The 18,831-nt window shown below is 50.6% G+C and overlaps 1 protein-coding gene across 3 annotated transcripts in view; it reads right to left on the bottom strand.

Moving 5' to 3' along the window:
* Positions 1–6,369: 6,369 nt before the first annotated feature.
* The window catches only part of HIPK2 (homeodomain interacting protein kinase 2), a 129,921-nt gene continuing 117,459 nt past the window's right edge, over positions 6,370–18,831 (bottom strand). For 2 of the 3 annotated variants that reach the window (XM_040471802.1, XM_040471803.1), the window contains exon 14: positions 17,663–18,191. In XM_040471802.1, the coding sequence (XP_040327736.1) occupies positions 17,721–18,191 (471 nt within the window). In that variant the 3' untranslated portion in view covers positions 17,663–17,720. Of the gene's footprint in view, positions 18,220–18,831 lie in introns of all 3 variants that reach the window. The other variant, XM_040471801.1, reaches the window with a different exon arrangement.

Raw genomic sequence — 18,831 nt, 5'->3', positions numbered from 1 at the left:
CGTCCATCTGGCTCCCTCATTACTATTCCACTCAGTATGACAAACTTCTATTCACATCACACCTACTGCGTGCCGGACACCACGCCGGGCATGGGGAGCAACAGCTTTATCCCCCAAGGAGCACGCAGAGAGCAGAGGCAACAGCTTGGGAAGCACCAGAACGTTCTGGAACACAGTCGAGGGATGGCTTATCCTGCCTTAGGGGAGGAGGGGGGTGATATGAGCGGGAGGATTAGCCGTGCAGAAAAGATGACGTTCATGTTGGGCGGGTAAGAGTTTGGGAAGGTCCCGAGGCCCCTTCCTGTCCCCCTTGGTCGGCCTGGGGAGGAAGCAGGGGCCTGGCAGTTCCCCTGGGCCTGCAGAGGCTCCAAGGGCGCCCGGCCCCCAGCACACACAGTGGAGCCCGGCCTCCCCGGCCTCCTCTCAGGGCCCCCGGCTGGCTGAGAGGGCTGGCCTGCCTGGGAGTGGCCCATGTGAATGTGGGTCCTGGCCCATTTTCAGAAAATAGCTCAGAGCGAAACCAGGTCCTGCTGTGTTCTGCTCAGCCCTTCTACTGTCCATTTTCAGACAAAGCTGTCAACTTGGTGGTGTTGAACTTTCTGCGTGCTTTCCAGGTATCTAGTAAAATATGGGCATTTTGAGAGTTCACATTTTGTTTTTAGTGGGAAGCCAGTGAGGAACCCAAGCGTACTATTAAGAGGTGATAGGGATTCAGGGCAGTGGTGGCGCCTGGGCGGGGTGGCGGGAAGCCCGGAACCTTCTCAGCCCCGGTGGGGAAACGTTGCGGGGCTGAGCACCGAGGCCACGGTCGGCTGCCGCGGGGACTACTTTGGGGGACGGAGGGGGGAGTCTCACTTCCCCCTATTCTCAGTCATGCACAATCTCTTCCCCTCAAAGACGTGAGGCTCAAAAGCCTTGCCGGTGGTACCTCATTTAATTCTTACAGAAATGCCCAAGGAGGAAAGGAGGAAAGGCTGACGCAGGTGGCCAGACTGAGTGTGGCAGGATCCCGGGGTCCCGAGGCGTGGTAGCGCCTGGCCGGGGCTTCCGGGCTGTGCTGTCACCTGCAGGCAACCAGGCACTGAAGAGGGCTGGGAAGGGAGCACGGCCAAACTTCAGAAACGTAGGCAATCCTTCCAAAGCTTATACCCGGGTGAAGCACCTCGGTCTCCCATGTGGCTGAGCGGACCCGGTTGCCCGGCTGCAGGGCCGGGTGCTGTGCTCTTGGCGGCCACAGGGGGCAGCACCGAGGGCGGACACCCCGCCGGTGCTGGATTCCCCACCCCAACCCCCACCGTCGCCGGAGCAGGGACCACCTTACTTAGCCCCTTGCGAAGATTTTTCCTTGCCAAGGCGACCCCCCCCCCCCCCCCTGGAGTTGAGAGAGTGCTTAGCTTGGAGCCTGGGCTGCTGTGCCCTGAGCGGATTTGAGCCCAAACCCCAGTCCCATCCTCGGTGAGCCCCAGGAGCGGGCAGGGACCCCCGCAGAAGGCTGAGCCTGCGCACCGGACCCTCCTCAGAAGACCTCTGCGACGCTGGAGGACGACAGGGAGGCCATTTTAAGCGTGTGGCGTTGTGCTGCCAGGTCATCTGGTGTCTGCTTGGTCGTCCCTGCAAGGCCTGCATTATCATCTGCCCATGCTTACAGATGAAGAACAGAGAGGTTAAGGGACTGGCTCCACATCACACAGCTAGGAGGCGGTGCAGGCAGGATTCGAACCCAGCCCCACTCGACAGGGCCCTGGGGAGGCCACCTATGTGGCAGGCATGTCCCCTGGAGGCAGCAGACAGCTGTGGAAGGCTGAGGATTGCAGACTGGCTGTACGCTCGTACACACTGAGATTCTCGATTCTGCAAGTTGATGTCTTGGAATCAGTTTTGGAGAATTCTTCACCTTTACCTCTTTAAACATTTCTCTCGCCCCACCCTTCTTTTCTCCTTCCAGGACTCCAAGTAAGGCTGTTTGATGTTATCACGTGCGTCTCTAATGCTCTAGTTTGTTGTTGCTGTTGTTTTATTTTTGTTAATTGTTAACAAAACAATTGTTAATTGTTTTGTAATTAACAATTGTTAATTGCATTGAATCTGTAAATCAATTTGAAGGGCTGTGCCATTTTAATAATTTGACTATTCTAATCAGCAGTGTAGCTCTCTCAATTTTTAAAAGTTTTTTGTCAAATCGCAGCAACCTGTTACAAATTTTAAGGGTAGAGTTTTTGCACAAATTAAAAAAAAACTTATCCTCAGGTACTTTTATTTTTCATGCTACTATAATTTTTTTTAAAAAATTGTCACATTCCAACGGTTTGTTGCTAGTATAAAGAAGCAGAATCGATTCTTGTACATTGACCTTTTATCCTATAATCTGGCCAGGTTGACCTGTTAGCTCCGGTCGATTTTTTTGTAGACTACTTAGAATTTCTGCATGATTATCCACTGTTATATGAAAGCATAGCATGGGCTGTCACTTTTCCAGATCCTTAAATCAATTTCCTTATTTCTCTGACCAGCTGCTAAGCCAATGCCGTGTATTCTTGTTAAAAAAAATTTTTTTTAATGTTTATTCAGTGGGAGCGGGGGAGGGTCTGAGAGAGAGGGAGACACAGAATCCGAAGCAGGCTCCAGGCTCCGAGCTGTCAGCACAGAGCCCGACACGGGGCTTGAACTCAAGACTGTGAGATCACGACCCGAGCCGAAGTTGGACGCTTAACCGACTGAGCCACCTGGGTGCCCCCATGTATTGTTGTTCAGATGTTTTAGGAGTACCTCACTTCCAGGAACCAATGTCTGAATTAGATGGGATAGGTTAATTGCTATAATAAAAACAGCCCTAATTTCAGAGTCTTAAATATAAGAGAAACACTTATTTCTTGCTCTTTCGTGATTTTGTCCGGTGTGGTTGTATTAGGAGGCCACCCAGTCATTCAGCACCCTGGGCTTCCTCCACCTGGTGGCCCCACCGTTCCCCAGGCCCTCAGAGTCCTTCACTGGATCTTCCATATCTAGCCAGAAATTGAGGGAAGAGAATGTGGATAAATGTGTGACAGTTTTTTAAGGGTCCAGCTCTGGTCATATATATCTGCAAAGCGTGCTAGGAGATACAACCTAGCTGTGTGCTCAGTAAGAAGAAGAAACGGCTTTGGGGAATATCGAGCCAGTCTTGTCACATGTAGTATTATCCCCATTTTGCAGATAAGAAAACTGAGGCTTGAGAGATTAAGCGATTTCCCAGCTTTCACAGTCATGAACAACAGTGGCTGGAGGTGGCTGTCCCCACATCCTTGCTCCGAATCACTATGCTGTCAATACTGCCTTCTCTCCTACTGCCCTACTGCCTCCCTCCCTGGCCGCCGCTATCCTTTTTCTTTTTTTTTTGTTTTTAAATGTTCTTTATTTAAAAAAATTTTTTTTTCTCAAGTTTTTCTTTAAATTCCAGTTAGTTAAGGGGCGCCTGGGTAGCTCAGTCGGTTGGGCGTCCGACTTCGGCTCGGGTCATGATCTCACAGTCCGCGAGTTCGAGCCCCTCGTCGGGCTCTGTGCTGACAGCTCAGAGCCTGGAGCCGGCTTCGGATTCTGTGTCTCCCTCTCTCTCTCTGCCCCTCCCCTGCTCATGCTCTGTCTCTCTCTGTCTCAAAAATAAATAAAAACATTAAAAAAAGAAATAAATTCCAGTTAGTTAACATACCGTGTAGTGTTAGTGTCAGGCGTAGATTTTGGTGATTTGTCACTTTCACACAATGCCTGGTGCTCAAGGCCCGTGCTATCTTAAGACCTGTGATTTTTTTTTTTTTTTTCCCCCAGCAGGGGCTGCCTCTGAACATCCACTTTCTCTTTCCGGCTCTGGCCTTTTATCTATCAGTGGGTACTTGGTTCTCTCACAAGCAGCCTGGTCCACGGGCTTAGTCTGCAACTGCTAAGGCCCCTGAGAGCCACCGCAATAAACAGAAGGCATTTATACAGCACATGAAAAGACATAAAAGTACACGCCAAGTGGCTTCTCTGCAAGAGTACCTATACTCCAGTGTTGTTTCCGAAGCACTTCAAAGGGCAAGTGTTGCAGTAGAAAGGACTGTATGCCTCCTGCAGATCGGCATGGGTAAAACAACAGGAAAAACGAATTAGATGGGCCCCCCTACACACCGTCTAGCTCCTAGCCCTGTTTTTTCCCTGAGGAGTGAGGATTGGGGGTGTCGCTGAGCCGGGGGTTTCTTCCATCTTCAAGCAGTGCCAGACGGTGTAACGGAATTAGATCTTCTGAGGGAGATCTCCTGGACGAAACAGATCTCCTAAGAAGAGCTTTGGGTGGCCCAAGTGGGACACAGTGTGCAAGGTCGGGGAGGGGGCCCAAGCGGCCTGCTTCAAAGCTTCATACTGGCAGACAGGAGGGACGAAACAGGTAAGTTCAGAGATCACGAGGTCATGAGGACACCGTCCCATCAGTGTTATGTTTACAGTCTGTTCTTAGTGTATTCTCTGCTTGTATACGTATTTGATATTTGCTTAGGCTCAGCTATCCTAGGGCATAGTTACACAACATGTAAGTCAGACTCACCCAAAATGGACACCTGGTGGTTTGGAACAGGCTCCGGGGCGTGTCCTCCATGGGCTGTGATCCCTGGTGGTGCATTTAGAATTCAAAAATATGATATACCCTGGAAGAGTTCTGAAGTTCTGTCAGAATCTTTTGCATCGGTTTTTATGTAATTTGAAGTTTGGCTGAGTTGTATCGAACCAAGTTCACGTGTTGGCAGCATTTAGGTTCCGTTGGTACTATCTGAATTCTGGGAGACCCAGAATTCAAAGGAAAAGGTAGGTTGATAGGGTAAGAGAAATGGGCTGAGTAGTTTGCTGATTTAGCCAAATCAGCTGTGCCTGGCATTGTACTAGATGCCATAGCAACAGAGGCGAAAGACAAAGTCTGGAGGTTCCTTACCTGCAAGGGTCTTGTGGTTTTTGCGGAGAAGGGAAATCAGGAAATGTTGACGGTGTGGCATAATGAGAACCAGGCACAGGGGTTGGGGACCAGGACGCGGGGGGGGGGGGGTGGGGGGTGGGGATCACCGACCTCATCAGGAGCGCGAGGGCAGGCTTCCGGAAGAGGACGCAGGCAGCTTCTCGCGGGGCACCGCGCGAGAAAAACTGGAAGGTCCAAAGCAGGGACGCTTGGCAAGAAAGAGCCTGCGCAGTGAGAAAGCTTGGAGGTTGAGTCCGATGGGTCTGTGGGAGGCGGTGGGGGTTGAGGGGCTCTGTGGCCCGGGTTTCTCTGGGTTACTCTGCAGAGTAAGGGTTCGGTAGTCAAGGGCATGGGCACTGTGGGAGGCTTCCACTCCACTTACCCACGGGGGGGGGGGGGGGGCGGATGAGCACCGAAGGCGGGCGGAGGTCCACAGGCTTGGGGGGTTCTTCTCCAGTAGGAGCAGTGAAGCGGCTGGTTGGACGGATCACAGCAGGCGCGCGTGGCAGAAGCAAAGGTGGCAGGAAGCGGAGGGTACAGGTGGGAAGGTGGGTGCGGTTTTGATTGGCTGGGAAGCCTGGGAAGCCACGAGGAACTGATAATGGGGGGTGGGGGAGGGGGCCAGGAGCCTGGCGGTCCCAAGGCCTGAGAACGCTGGCGATGGAGGGCAGGACGAGAGCGCAGGTGAGGAAGCTGGATCCCTGTGTGTGGCTGGTGGGAATGTAGAGTGACTACTGTGGAAAAGTCTGGCGGTTTCTCAAAAAGTTCGGCGTTTCCATTTAATCCAGCAATCCCACTCCGAAGATCCAAAAGAACCGAAAGCAGGGATTCATTTTTACACACCGATGTCCGCGGCAGCATCATTCACAAAACCCCAAAGGTGGAAACAGCTGATTTACCCATCCACAGACGAATGGATTATCCAAATGGGGTATATACATACAGTGCGATGTGATTCCGTCTTAAAAAGGAAGGAAATTCTGATATGTGCCTTGAAAACACGGTTAAGTGAAATAGGCCAGGGCAAATAGATAAAGGGCAAATACTGTATGATTCCACTTACACCACGTACCCGGAGACAGAAAACAGAAGGGTAGGTGCCAAGGGCTAAGGGCAGGGGGAATGGGGTTTTACTGTTTAATAGGTACAGAGCTTCTGTTTGGCTTGATGGAAGTTCTAGAAATAGCTAGTGGTGATGACTGCTCAACGGATGAGGTTGAAATGGACTCAAGGCCCTCCCTCTAAAGCCATCCCCAGGCATCCTGGCAAACCGTAGGTGCAGTGGTGGGTTATGAACGCGTTCAAGGGTATGAAGTAGTTTCTGAAGGGCTAAATAACTTCCAAAAGACGTTGCTTGTGACAGTAACCTCCTTAGTCATATAGTTCTAGAATAAATAAGCAAGGCAGGCCAAGTGTACAGTGATTCCAAACAGTTTAATGTAATTCCAAGACAAAGTGTGATTACATTTCTACACATATACAATATGCATATGTGAGTTTACAAATTTTAATTAATAACTCGTTTCACCTCAGAGACCGAAAAAATGATCAAAAAGAAACTGTGAGTAACAAGCTATAACATAGTTCACCACAACGGGACCCCCCTTTCTCACCCTACAGTTAGTAATATTACAATTAAAATAACTATATTCTTCTATAATTTTTTTCTGTTAAAATCATCTCATAAATTTACAATGCTATTATTAGTTTCCAAGACTAATATAAATTCACTCCATTTTTCTACAACGAAAATGATTATTAATTTAGAAGCACACGACATCATGATGAAAAACACAAGCATTTTTAGTAGCAAGGACTTGATCAGTTAAGAATTATTTTTCTTGTAAAACATTCTAAAGCCAAGTAAAATATCCATTCTTATAACATACCTATAATATGAGACTAAGGAATAGGTTACATATAGGTCTACAACACATTGGTTTGTTTGTTTTTTTTTTAAAAAAGTAGACATTTATAAATAAAAAAAAGAGGGACAATTCACATAGGAAAAAGAGGTACACGAGAAAATACTGTTGCACGCAATAATTTTCACAAAGATTAACATGGATTAACACTTTTCATTACAGAAACCGTACAGTGAAGGAACACAACAGACCGGGGCTTTCGTAGGGCTATTGAGCTGAGATGACCTGGTGGAGGAAGGTGGAGGCAAGGTGACCTTGGGGAGGGAGCCATGTTCCTTGGACTGGTGACCAATCATCACCGGGTCTCCTCTTCCCGGCTCTCATTCTGGGGAGTGAGTCTTTCTATCCAGTGTCCGGAATTCATGGGCAGTTGGAAGGTAAACGTGTCTACGGATCTGTTCTCTTTCCACCCTAATGGATCCCACTTTCGGAAACGTGATATAGTATCAGAGGCTGCAGCTCAATATGTGTGGTCAAAGCAAAATGGGATGGAAAATTCCAGTCATTCTGACTTGCTGCCCCCCCACCCCCTCACTCATCCATCTATGCCCTGGAGGCTGGGGACCCAGAGAGAGCAGTAGCACCCTTCAGGGCCGCCTGCCTCCGCTGCCGCGAGGCGGGTGACAGGCACCCGGCGCCATGCCTCGGGCCCACTCAGGGAAGGTGTGGCCTGGGGCCGGCCCCGGCTCGGTTACGCTGCCGATGCTGCCTGACTTCTGACAGCTCCTTTTCCCCCTCATCGGTAAAGCTATACTTCTCCTATCAGAAATTTGGTTTGATATATATATACACTAACATATATATCAACATCTATATCTATACAGTGATTCTACTAAACTAGAAAGCCTGCCGCCCCAAAGTAGGACTTCCTGGGCTACTTCATTTGGTTAAAAAACGCACACAAACAGGATGGAGATGCTTTGGGGGCCAGAAATGATTGTGCCCTGGAAAAGCCACGGAAGACAGCTTTAAACGAGCAGTAACACAAAAGCGAGAGGGAGGGTGACGGGGCGGCGAGAGACCCCGAGACGGAGGGGGCGCCCACTGGGTGGGGGTGGGGGTGGGGGGTGTCTGCTTGGAAGTGAGGAGAGGCGAGGGGGGTGGGGGACGCTTCATGTTCCATTCAGAAGTCACGGAAAAGCTACAAAGGATGGGCATGGTCAAGTCACTTTCCACTTCCCAAGTTCTTCCTTATAACCTGAGCCGAAAACTATTAAAATCATCATCATAATATTAATAATAATGAGCAATCCATTGCCCCTTCAACCAAGCGGGTGAACATCTGACAGGGAGGCAAGACCACCGCTCGCGAGGCCAAGGGGGTGCTTCTCCCTGGCTCTTGAGAGCGTCCTGGGGGTCCGGGGTGCCCGGGTGTGGGGCTGTGGTGGCAGCAGGGTGGAGGCTGAGGTGGCCACAGAGACACCGACCCCACGCAAGAAGTGAGGAGGCAGTTCCAGGAGAGATTTGTGTGGACAGCGGTGGAAAGGAAACTAGAGAGAGCAATAGTTTTTTTTTTTTTTTTTTTTCAGATTACAGCATATTCGCTTTTCTTTCTTAAAGCTAAATTCGATGCTTCTAGTTTTTAAACACATGGCTAAGCCCCAGAGACAATGACATAAAGTCAATTTGGTTAGTTAAAGCAAAGGCAGAAACCAAACAGAGGAAAAGCAGAAGGATAAGTAGGAAGGGCGAGATCAAGAGTATTTTACCCTAACATTTGTAACGAGAACATACTGTCCACAGAGTTCACAGGGAAAACACACACCAACGGTTCCCTGGTCCCGGGTGTTTTTCAAGGTCTTCTCTGCTAACGGAATGCCCTTTGTCACAGCGGGTCCTCTGCGCTTCGGTTGTGGTACGAGGAAACAAGAAACGAACCCAAACTCTTAGGGGAACCAGCACTTTCTAGCCTGTTCCTGTAAGACAGTGGGGCCCACTCTCTGAAGCGTCCCAAGGAAGATCTCTACTCCCAGGGGCTCTCTGCCCCACTCCCCTCCCCCAGCTGCCCCTAGGTCCCCCGGCCCCCCCTGCCCTGCTCAGCAGCAACTTACACAATCTCTAGGAAGCAATCTAGCTCCCCCGCTCCCACTGGCCTAGGCTTCAACTCTAACTTTGACAGAGTAAAAAGTAAACACATCCTTTTGTGTTTATTTTGCTTTAAAGGAGAAGAGGAATTAATGACAGCAGATATATGGAAAACCCGGCCATTGAGTAGGGGCGTAGGGGTGTATGACTCCCCCGCTGCAAAACACCGATCAAAGTATTGCAGGGGGGGGGGGGGGTGGGCAGAAATAGCAGCTGTACCTCCAGGGCCACCCGAAGCCCAGTGTCTTCTACTGCCTGGTGACTGGACGTCAGTGGATTGACAGAAATGAAACATTTAAATCAAGACAAAATCAGTGAACCAGGTATCTGTTCTGTCTGCCTCTTCCACGGTGTCAGAGAGAAGGCCTCTTTAGAGACAAGTGTTGATACAGCATGGCATGAGGTGTTCACATCTGGCCCAGGCTACGGACTCACCCCTTCCCACTCAGTCCCGAAACCCGTTCACGATCTCTCGCGTTCACGACCAGTAACGTGGAGGGAAATGTGTGTGTTGGGCTGCATAAGAGTACGGTTAGAAAACACCTGCCTTGGAGGGGCAGTCGCCGGGGTTTGAAGATGTCAGTTATAAACAGAAATTTTCTTTAAAAAGTACCAGTTTAAATGTAAACTATAAAACACTTTAGCTATAAAACGTAGCCAGAAATATGATTAAGTATCCACAGTCAATTACTTAGTCTACGCATTTAAAGTGTGGCTCTCTCGAGATCTTAGAAGGCTAACAGCATTTTACAGTAGCTAAAAACATATATACTCAACATGTGCATTTGAATATCACATTTCATTACAACACACAGAGAATAGTCTCTTCCTTGGTTTAGTTTTTGTTGTAAAGATCAGCTATTTTCAGAATTCACTTAAGCAACAATGACCAGGGTGTGCATTAATCATTATCTGCAGCCCACACAGAGTTCATAGTCTTTGAAATCCCAAGATCAAGCTGGCTACATGATTTCAAAAAAGGCTAAAACCAGGATGAATGCCCACAGTTGAGGTAATTATTGCCATTAGGTCACAGTTTGTGTAAGGTAATGCATCTAAAACCTTCTTTAAAAAAATCTTTAGGTGTTCTGTCAGAATACCTATTGAAACCAACCAGGATCTTAAATGCTGATTAGTTGGGTTTGCTTCCAATGGAGTTAAAGTTCTAGAAGGTTCTAGAACTTGTGTAAACTACCTAAGAATTGAGGCAAACAAGCCTGGAGCCAGTCAATAAAGAAGTTTTTTTTTTTTTTTTTAAATAAAAAAGAAACAAAAAACCCACCCCAAACAACTGAGGAGATGTTTCATAACAAAGGATAACAGGTTCCTAAAAAATTAAAAATCTCGTCCTAAAGCATTTCTAAATTCTCGTCACCTTTCAACCAAATTAAAAATGCTTCAGTGTTACTGTGAATCTCATACTGTGGCAAGAGACTCTGCTTCCTTATATCCTAAAAGTTGGCTGACTTTTCTGTTTACACAACTGTTCCTTCTACTTCTGTGAGAAAGCTATCTCAAAAGAAACCCTTATTTGGTTCCTCTTTCCAAAAGTCATCTTGTTTTTCTCCTCCCCCCCCCCCTTTTCTTTTGTTTACACAAAGAAAAAAAGTTCCTGGACACCAGACCCACACACGGTATTTACACATTTGGTGTGACTCCTGCATCTGGTTCTACCCAGAGCTGACAAGTGGATCGATTTATAGAGACCAGAATTGTCATGATATTTATCAGTGCAGTAAAAAATAGCATTTTAAAAAAAATATATACCTTTAGTATTGCCTTTCTAGAATTAACTATAAGCAAGAAAAAATTATTATTTTTTTTAAAAGAAGAAAAGAACACTTTTTTCTTCACTCGTAAGAGTTTGTTGTAGCAGCACTACTAAAGCTAGTTGGTACGCTGGAAAGGAATCTAAAATGACTTCTACTATGAATCCAAAGAAACTCCCCTAAGACTTTCTCTAAAAGTCAAACGCACTCTGCCCCTTTCTGCTTGCATCCAGGTCACGGCTCCCTCTTCATTCAGAACTTCTGCTGGGGATGGCGCGGGGTGACGCTCCTTCAAGGTTTTCTCTGAGCACACACACCGGAGGTGGCGGAGGCTGGCGGCCGCGGGCCCGGTTTTGGACCTGGGCCGACCGCGGGGGCCAGGCCCGGCTCCCTCACTAGCCGTGTAGCCCTGGGCACGCTGCCAGCTCTCCAAGCCGGGTGCCTCATCTGTAAAGGGGCTAATGGTGCCCCTTTCAGAGCACTGTGGTAAGACTAAATGACTCGAGATGACCGGTGAGCAAGTTTTAGCACAGTGTTTGGCACACGGCGAACAGAAGTGCCGTCAAATGGTTCCTCGGAAAACACGAAGCCACTCATTGCTGTTAATTAAAAAAAGCGAAACGAAACGGTAGCTCAGTGAAGTCCCGAATAACAAAAATTTCACTAGAAACGTGGAGATTTTGGACCACCATTCTATTTCCTTTTTTTGACACGTGTCACTTTCTCAGAGCGTCGGCTTCCTCCTCTGTGAGTGGGGCGGCGGCGAGGGTTCTGAGAGGTGAGCGGGTACAGGGCTTGGCGTGGGGCCTGGAGGACTGAAAGCATTCAGCAAATGCTGGCTGTTGCTTCCTTGAGGGACACTGCGAGTTTTAACAAACGGGAGGGAGTCAACAGAATGTTCTATCGCTGCGGTCTAGATTAGGGGCCCTCAACGACTTGCGGGGAGTCGAGCCGGGGGAATGTAGGAGGATCTCTGAGGAAGCGCATTCTGCAGGAGGGTCACTTCTCGGTACTGCTCACTGAGTCTGAAAGGAGCGACTGGCCGGGAGCTGGCCCTCTGGAACTTCTGGGAGCCGCGAGAAAGATGTGAGGGCCTTCCACTAGCTTGGGCCACTCTAGCGAGCATCGGTGCCAGAAGCCTTCAGAAGTTTCTATTGCGTTTAAATGTCTTTCCGCCATCTTCAGCTCTCTAGTAGCCCAACTGAGATTCGACTGAGTCTAGTCTGTGCAGAGTAGAAGTGAGAGTCCTAAGGCATCCAAGTGGAAAAGTACTGACACCCCAAGAGCAGCTCCAGCGTGCGCAGGACCCCCCCCCCGCCCCCCACCCCCACCCCCGATGCAGCTCAGCTTCCCCGTGGAGGGTCCGCTCCGCTCTGTACCCGTGGTGACATGACATCAGTTAAGCCCACGTATTTGTGAGGTGCCTCCAGGTTGCCAATAGCAGCAGCATTTAGGGTTACTAATCTCCACTCCCCTTAAAAGATGAATACAGTTTGAAATGGATGCAGTAAAAAAAGAATACAAGTCAGGAGACGGGAAAGAGAAAGACAAATGGAATTGCATCGCTAATGATGTTATTGCCCGGAAAGGAAAGAGAGGGATGCCATTTTGTCCCTGTCTGGAGGGGTCTTTGAGAAGGGTTCTTTGGCTAAAAAAGGGAACATTTCACCTTCCTTTCCAGTTTGGTAAGGACATCTCTGGCCTGCTGAATTTTTGAGGCTTCCCCATCTGAAACCTGCCAGACGCGTCGGAAAGAACGGCACGGAAAGTGCTTCCGGGGCTGGAATGTTTCCTGGCAAAACGGCTCACGCCGGCGTCGTGCAATCGCGGGCCAGGCCTGCGGAAAAGAGTCCTCGCCTCCCTGCTGAATTCCCTCTGCTACGTGCGGGCGCCTAGTGATCTTCTGGTGTCTGTTCCCTGTCCCAGCAGCTGCTGGGCAGGCCAGCAGGGGCCCCACGCCCCACCCGGGGCCCCGGCACCAGAGGGCCTGGGGTGAAAGCTGGGGCCGGCTCACGGACACCTCGTTTCACCAACCACAGCCCATCAGCAGTAGCTCCTTAAGCCTCCTCATCTCCTTCCTCCAGTTTCCAAGAAAGTCTGCTCCACTCACTCACACGCACTCACACAACCGAAATCCTCCACCACACGCTTGTTCACAAATGAGCGTCTGCCCTTCCAAAGATCTGGTCAAGGGAAATCAGCCTGTTAGCAGCTGTGCTAATCTCACCTTCCCTTCCTTACGTCCAACAATCTGGTGTCTGGGCGGGTTGAGTCTTCCAGGGTGAAGAAGGCAAGGCCAGCTGGCTCCCCCAGCCTGCAAGCCACTCACCGCCAGTAAGGCCAGAATGCAGATACAGTCCAGGAGACAACCGTCGGGTTTGCCTCGACCCTTCCTTTCCCTCTGAATTCCATCAACCGCCATGTACCGCTTCACAGTATTAATTGGCATCGAGCCTCAGACTCTCCCACCCGTCGGCCTGCTCACCCCTTCCCTTGGAAACAGCCAAACGTCATCAAAGAGGCACTAAGCACAAGAAGCATTATCCACCTGTCCTTCCCGAGGCTGCAATTAGATGGTTCTCCTTGACCTGTCCTTTTGCATTTTTCCCCCTTCGTCTTTGCTATGCTTTATTTTGAGCCAGTGAAGAAAAGATGATGCTCTAGGTTATTTGTGGTCGAAACGAGGCTGAGGTTGGCATCCCTTTACTTGGGAGCTTGGTCCTAGGGACGGGCAGGCTTTCAGTCACCCGACTGGCCAGGGTGACTCAGAGCCGAAGGACGGGCCGGGAGGTCCGGGCAAGTGCTAAGGAGCGCACGAGGAGTGGGGCCTCTCCCACTGGGGTCTTCTGGTCCCACAGCTCTGTGCTTGGGAGGGGGGGGGGGGGGGACGAGGGGAGTACGCGCTCGTGTTCGCCGAGCGCCTGCAGGGCTGGGTACCGCCCCGCAGCGCCCTTCGTCATAATCTTCCGCAAAACCGGCATTTCAACCCCAAGTCTATAGTTTCTGGGTTTGGTGGGCAGTCTGTGGGCACCTCAAGCCAATCAAAGAAAGCCCATCACGCACAGGGCAGAGCGCACTGAGGGGATGGCCGTGAGGCCCCACTGTGCCCCTCCGCTGGCCAATGCTTTCAGGTGGGGCTGCGCCCACAATGTCGAGGGGCTGCTTGCCATTGCCAGCGCTCCTCTGGCCTCTGACCATCCCTCGACCTTTTTTTTGGCTCCTAGTTCTGTCCCTAGAATTGCGTGCTGAGAAGAGGTACTTGGGGGAGGGAGGGGGGGAGACGGGAGAAGTGGGCAGTGTGGTGAGTGAGCGGAAGGCAGGGGAGTGGGGCTGAAACTTCCCAGGGGAAGGTGCCACCTGCCTAGCACCCTTATGTCAGCTCATTCCACTCAGTGGCTTCTGGGAGGGGACAACCGTCTCTGCACTGAAGGAGACAGGCCACACTCCTGGTGCGCTGAGGGGAAAGGGAAGGACATCTGGTCAGCTCTAGGCAGAGGGGCTTTCTTTTGCGTGACAGGTAAGCATCAGATGCGAGGCAGGCCAAGAATGTAGTCAGCAGATTCCAGAAGCACAGGAGAGCCCAGAGGACGTGGGGGAAAACCACAGCTAAGAGTCCGGCCCAGGAGATGTCACCTCAGAACTCTTCCCAGGCCACTGAGAATCTAGACGGTGACCATGTTGTCAAGAGTCCCATCTGGCCTGCACAGAGACAAGGCCTTGCTTCTTCTTCAAACTTTTGTTCTGTGGTCGATCTTTCTTGACGGCTCATTGTGAACTAGAGATGACAAAAAACAGTTTTCCTAATTCCTGTGTCTTTCCTTTTTATTTTTTGTTTTTTTTTTTTTTGTTTTTTGTTTTGTCTAACAAAACTGGACATCCATATGTCCTTCCTGCCTACTCAGAGACTCACAGATATAATAAAATAAGTTTAAATATTAAAGAGAAAACACAAAGACACTGGGAATAAATGTGCATTTAAAACCCCAGCTAAAATATCAACATGATGAAAACGATAATAATTACAATGGTAATAACCAAAATAATTAGTACAATAATATTATCTTTATGAGCAGCATGGAATTTTCATTCCTGATCTGGAAGAAAAGAAAGAAAATATCAGGTGAAAGAGTAAGAGACTTCCAACGTAAGTAGACGAAACGAGCTTCTTTAAAATGGAAGGCTATGTTGTCTTTGCCCCTAAGAGATCAGATCTAGGAAGGGCTGGAAGTCGACTGTGCAAGGGGATCAGGATGTGACCCAGCAAGGCAAAGAGAGTCTCATCGGCAGCCAAGACTTCTGTCCCTGGTCATGAGGAAATGTTCTGGGGCTCTGCTGCACGTCAGGAGCAGGCGGACTTTCCAGGCCGGCGTGGCCCTGGCTCCCACTTCCCCTGCTCTCTCCGGACTGGCCATTTTCCCCGTGGTCTCTGACAGAGAGCACTTCCTCACTTCTGGGTAAAGAGTATCGATCGGCCGATCGGTTGGTGGTTCCGCAAGGAGAGGGTCTCGTCCTGGGCTTGCCTGCTGGGGACATGGGAGCTGCCTGCGTGCCTCCAGTGGGCCGTGGGGTCCTTCCTTCCAGCCTAAGGCCTGGACTAAGTGGGTTCCAGTTCGGGGACCTATTTCTTTGTTAGATGAGCAGAATTTATGGTTGGGGAGGGGGAGTTTCCAGAGTTATTTTACATTTCACAGCTAACAGCTAAGGTAGTGGCTTGGCTTCATGACTGAATCAGGCTGGATAGCACTATAAAACCACTGTTCACAGTAGATGGTTAGGGGAGACTGTGGAGGGGGGCAGGGAGCGTGAGGATGAACTGACAAAACCAGGAGCCATCTCTTTGCACCTTGGAAACTTGGCTTTGGGATCGGTTAGGATTCAGCATCGAGAATCAGACAATTAGGACCACCCTTCCGAGCCCCATCTGTGACCAGACAGAGTCTCCCAACATTCACGTATTCAAGAATAATTTGCTATGAATGGAGCTCTCCCTACTCCCCCCCCACCCCCACCCCCTGCAGTGTTCACAGCCTGAGAAAACTTCCAGAATGTATCAAAGGTGCAAAGAGGGCAAAGGGCAAATTTCTTTGGAAACTTAAGTGCCCGTGGGAGTGTTCCAAAGTGCAGTGTAAGACCCCCTCGTGACCCTCCTAAATGTCCCTCCGACCTTCTGCCCACCAGACCCCTCTAAAAACCAAAGCCAAAGTCGAGTCTTGGGTAGGCCTGGTAATGTGAGGAAAGATTCAGCAGCAAACAAAGGTTGATGGTTGTCTACAGAGGGAGGGATCTGGCAGAATCGTGAGAGCAAAACACAGCTGGTGGAACCAGAGAGAGGGGCAGGGCCGTGCATGAACATGGGGTGGGTCTGAGAGCCTGGGGCTGGGTACCAGGCCTCCTCTCCTCTGTCCCTTTCATATTAGGAAGGAGGTAGCCGCCAGGCAAGGCCAACATTTCCACAAACACAGCTGGGACCTCTGCTCCCACAGCACTAGAGCCAGCCCCACTGGTGGACTGAAGGCAGAGTGGGGAGAAGGTGCAGGGTGGGGAGTCTCTCTTGTTCCTTGTCTCCAAGATAAAAGTCAAATTTGTCCACCCGCCATCCATCTCCCACGTCTCTCTCAAGATCCACGGGTGCCCCCCCCCCCCCGCTCCTGCCAGCTCCCTGATGCCCCTCTGTTAGCAAACAGCTCAAAAAAGACAACAGGTATTAAAATAAAGTTAAAACTCAAAACAAAACAAAACAAAACAAAACAAGGAAAGACCAGAGTAAAATCTACAACAGCACAAGAGAAGAGCTGAGGTGATGTGACTCGCCTCAGTCAGCTTCTTGGAGTACCATGGAAATCAACCCTCACACCGCGTCTGTCGGTCGGTAAGGCACTAGGAGGGAACGGTGTAAAATCAAGGATGCGAGAACCGTGATGGCGGCGCCGAGGGACACACAGGGAGGGTGGCATCCACGCTCACACCCACACACACTCGTTCGTGCTCACACACCTGGACCACCACACTGGTTACATGCCTATGTTATACCATTTTTTTTTTTTTTTTTGTGCAATTACATTGAGTAATAGTCTATTGGTATCATTGGAGTTGAACACAAAGTAGAAAACGGGTGTAGACTGCTACATTCTACTAGGGTGTCGGCGACGACCACTAGCCCTATGCTACGTGACTAGGGATTGATTCAAAGAGAAAATAAATCTTCAGGAAAGAAAAAAAACCCCTAAAGTTTGCAACACACATTATTAATGACACCGGAGGAGTAACACTGCTTAGGGATTTATCCAGAGTGCTCAGGAAGAGAAAATGCGCCCTCTGCTAAGGGGTCTTCCGTCAGCCCTGGCCACCCCCCACTCCAGTCCTGACAAACGAGCCAGAACTGGGCTTTTGCCAACCCCACACCAACCCCCAGGTATCAGCCTCCTCAGGCCATGGCCTGACCTTCTAGAGGGCTGCTGACCCTTTAGAGTTCTGGAAAAATCCCTAATTCTTATGTTCCATAATTAAAAATCTATTGGATTTCCACATCAGGTGTCCCTGACAGCAAATTCTTAAATGTCACTTGCCGCCATATGAAAATAATCTTTGAGAAGTTCATAGATAAAGTTCTTCAAAAACTGGGGCCCCCCATTTCCAGAATTTTCCGTCGCTCTCTTCTTCTCCTTTCCAGTTTGGTGCAGAATGGGTTCGTGAGCTGTGTTTTTTGTTACTGACGTTTTCTTTTTTTTCTTTTTCTTTTTTAAAATAAAAAGCATAGATTTCCCCCTCCTCAATCCCTTCTTTTTTAAAAACGTTCTCTTCTCTGCTCTAAGTCCCCCCACCTCCTAGTTCAAGTTTCATCTGTGTCTGTCCCTGCCCCCTGCCCCCCCTGCCCCGTTGCATTGTTTGTGTGCCGCATCTTCAGTATAAAAAGCCCGGCTCCCACCTCACCCCTCCTCCCTCCTCCCCTCTGGCCATCCTCCCTCCCCTCCCCTCCCCTTCCAGTGTTTATATGTAAGGGTACTGGTTGACCTTGGCGGGGCTCAGTGGGTATCCAGTGTAGACGGTGGAGGCTGGAGAGGCGCTGATGTAGGTCTGGTGGGCAAACTGGGCTGGATACTGACTCGGGTGGATGGTGGGCGAGGGCAGGACCCGGGGGCCCATGCTCACGGGGACCTGATGGACGATGCTGGCCGGGTAGGCAGTGTGCTGCACGGTGTGCCGTGCTGAGCCTTGGGAGGCCACCAGATGGGCCACGGTGCCGGTGGAGCCCAAGGCCGCGGGCGCCGTGTAGGTGTAGAGGTGGGGCTGGGTGGGGAGGTGGGCTGCGGCGGCAGCTGCGGCCAGGTGGGGGTGCACAGTGCCGTGGCTGGGGCTGTTGTGCGGGAAGGAGTACGGGGCCTGAGCCATCGTGGGAGTGATGTAGGCCTGCTGCCGGCGGTGGCTCCCGGCGCGCTCTGCGGTGATGTGCTGCTGAGCCTGGAGGAGGAGAAGCACCAGGAGAGGGCTGCATTGGGGGCCAGACACGTGGGAGGAGAGGAAGGGGAGGAAGAGGAGGGGAGGGGAGGATGAAGACGAGGGGAAGAGAGTGAAGTGAGGAGGGGGAGGACGGTGCGGGAGGGAGGGGGAGGAGGGGGAGGGTGGTGAGCAGGGGAGGGGCAGGAGGGGGGAGGGGAGGAGGGAGCGGGAGAAGGAGGGGGAGGTGGGCGGGGGGGGGGGAAGAGGGGGAAGGGGGGGGGGGGGGGGGGGGGGGGGGAGGGCGGAGGAGGAGGAGGAGGAGGAGGGAGGAGGGAGAGGGGAGGAGGCCAGAGCCATTGGAGTGACAGCAGGCGTCCCCCTTGGCACGTCAGCCTGGACTGAGAAGGGGCCAGAGAGGCCGCAAGATCAAGGCAGCTGGAAAGGTAACAGGAGACTGTGTCTCCTCAGAGCACATGGGTCCAGGAAGTGTCAAAGGAGCCCCTCTCAGTGACAAGTGCTTCCTCCCTCACTGTGAAATCCTGTTCTCTAAAATCCTAGGCTCTTGGAAACTCTGTTGTTTGAAGTTACGTTGGTATAAATCTCTTCCAGAGAGCCTGAGTCATGATGACACAGGGACGCAGCCTCAGGTTATCAGGTGCAC

Source organism: Herpailurus yagouaroundi, unplaced genomic scaffold (assembly GCF_014898765.1).
Source record: "Herpailurus yagouaroundi ecotype Mexico unplaced genomic scaffold, PumYag 100, whole genome shotgun sequence".
NCBI lineage: Eukaryota > Metazoa > Chordata > Mammalia > Carnivora > Felidae > Herpailurus > Herpailurus yagouaroundi.
This window is presented reverse-complemented; position numbering and strand designations above follow the sequence as displayed.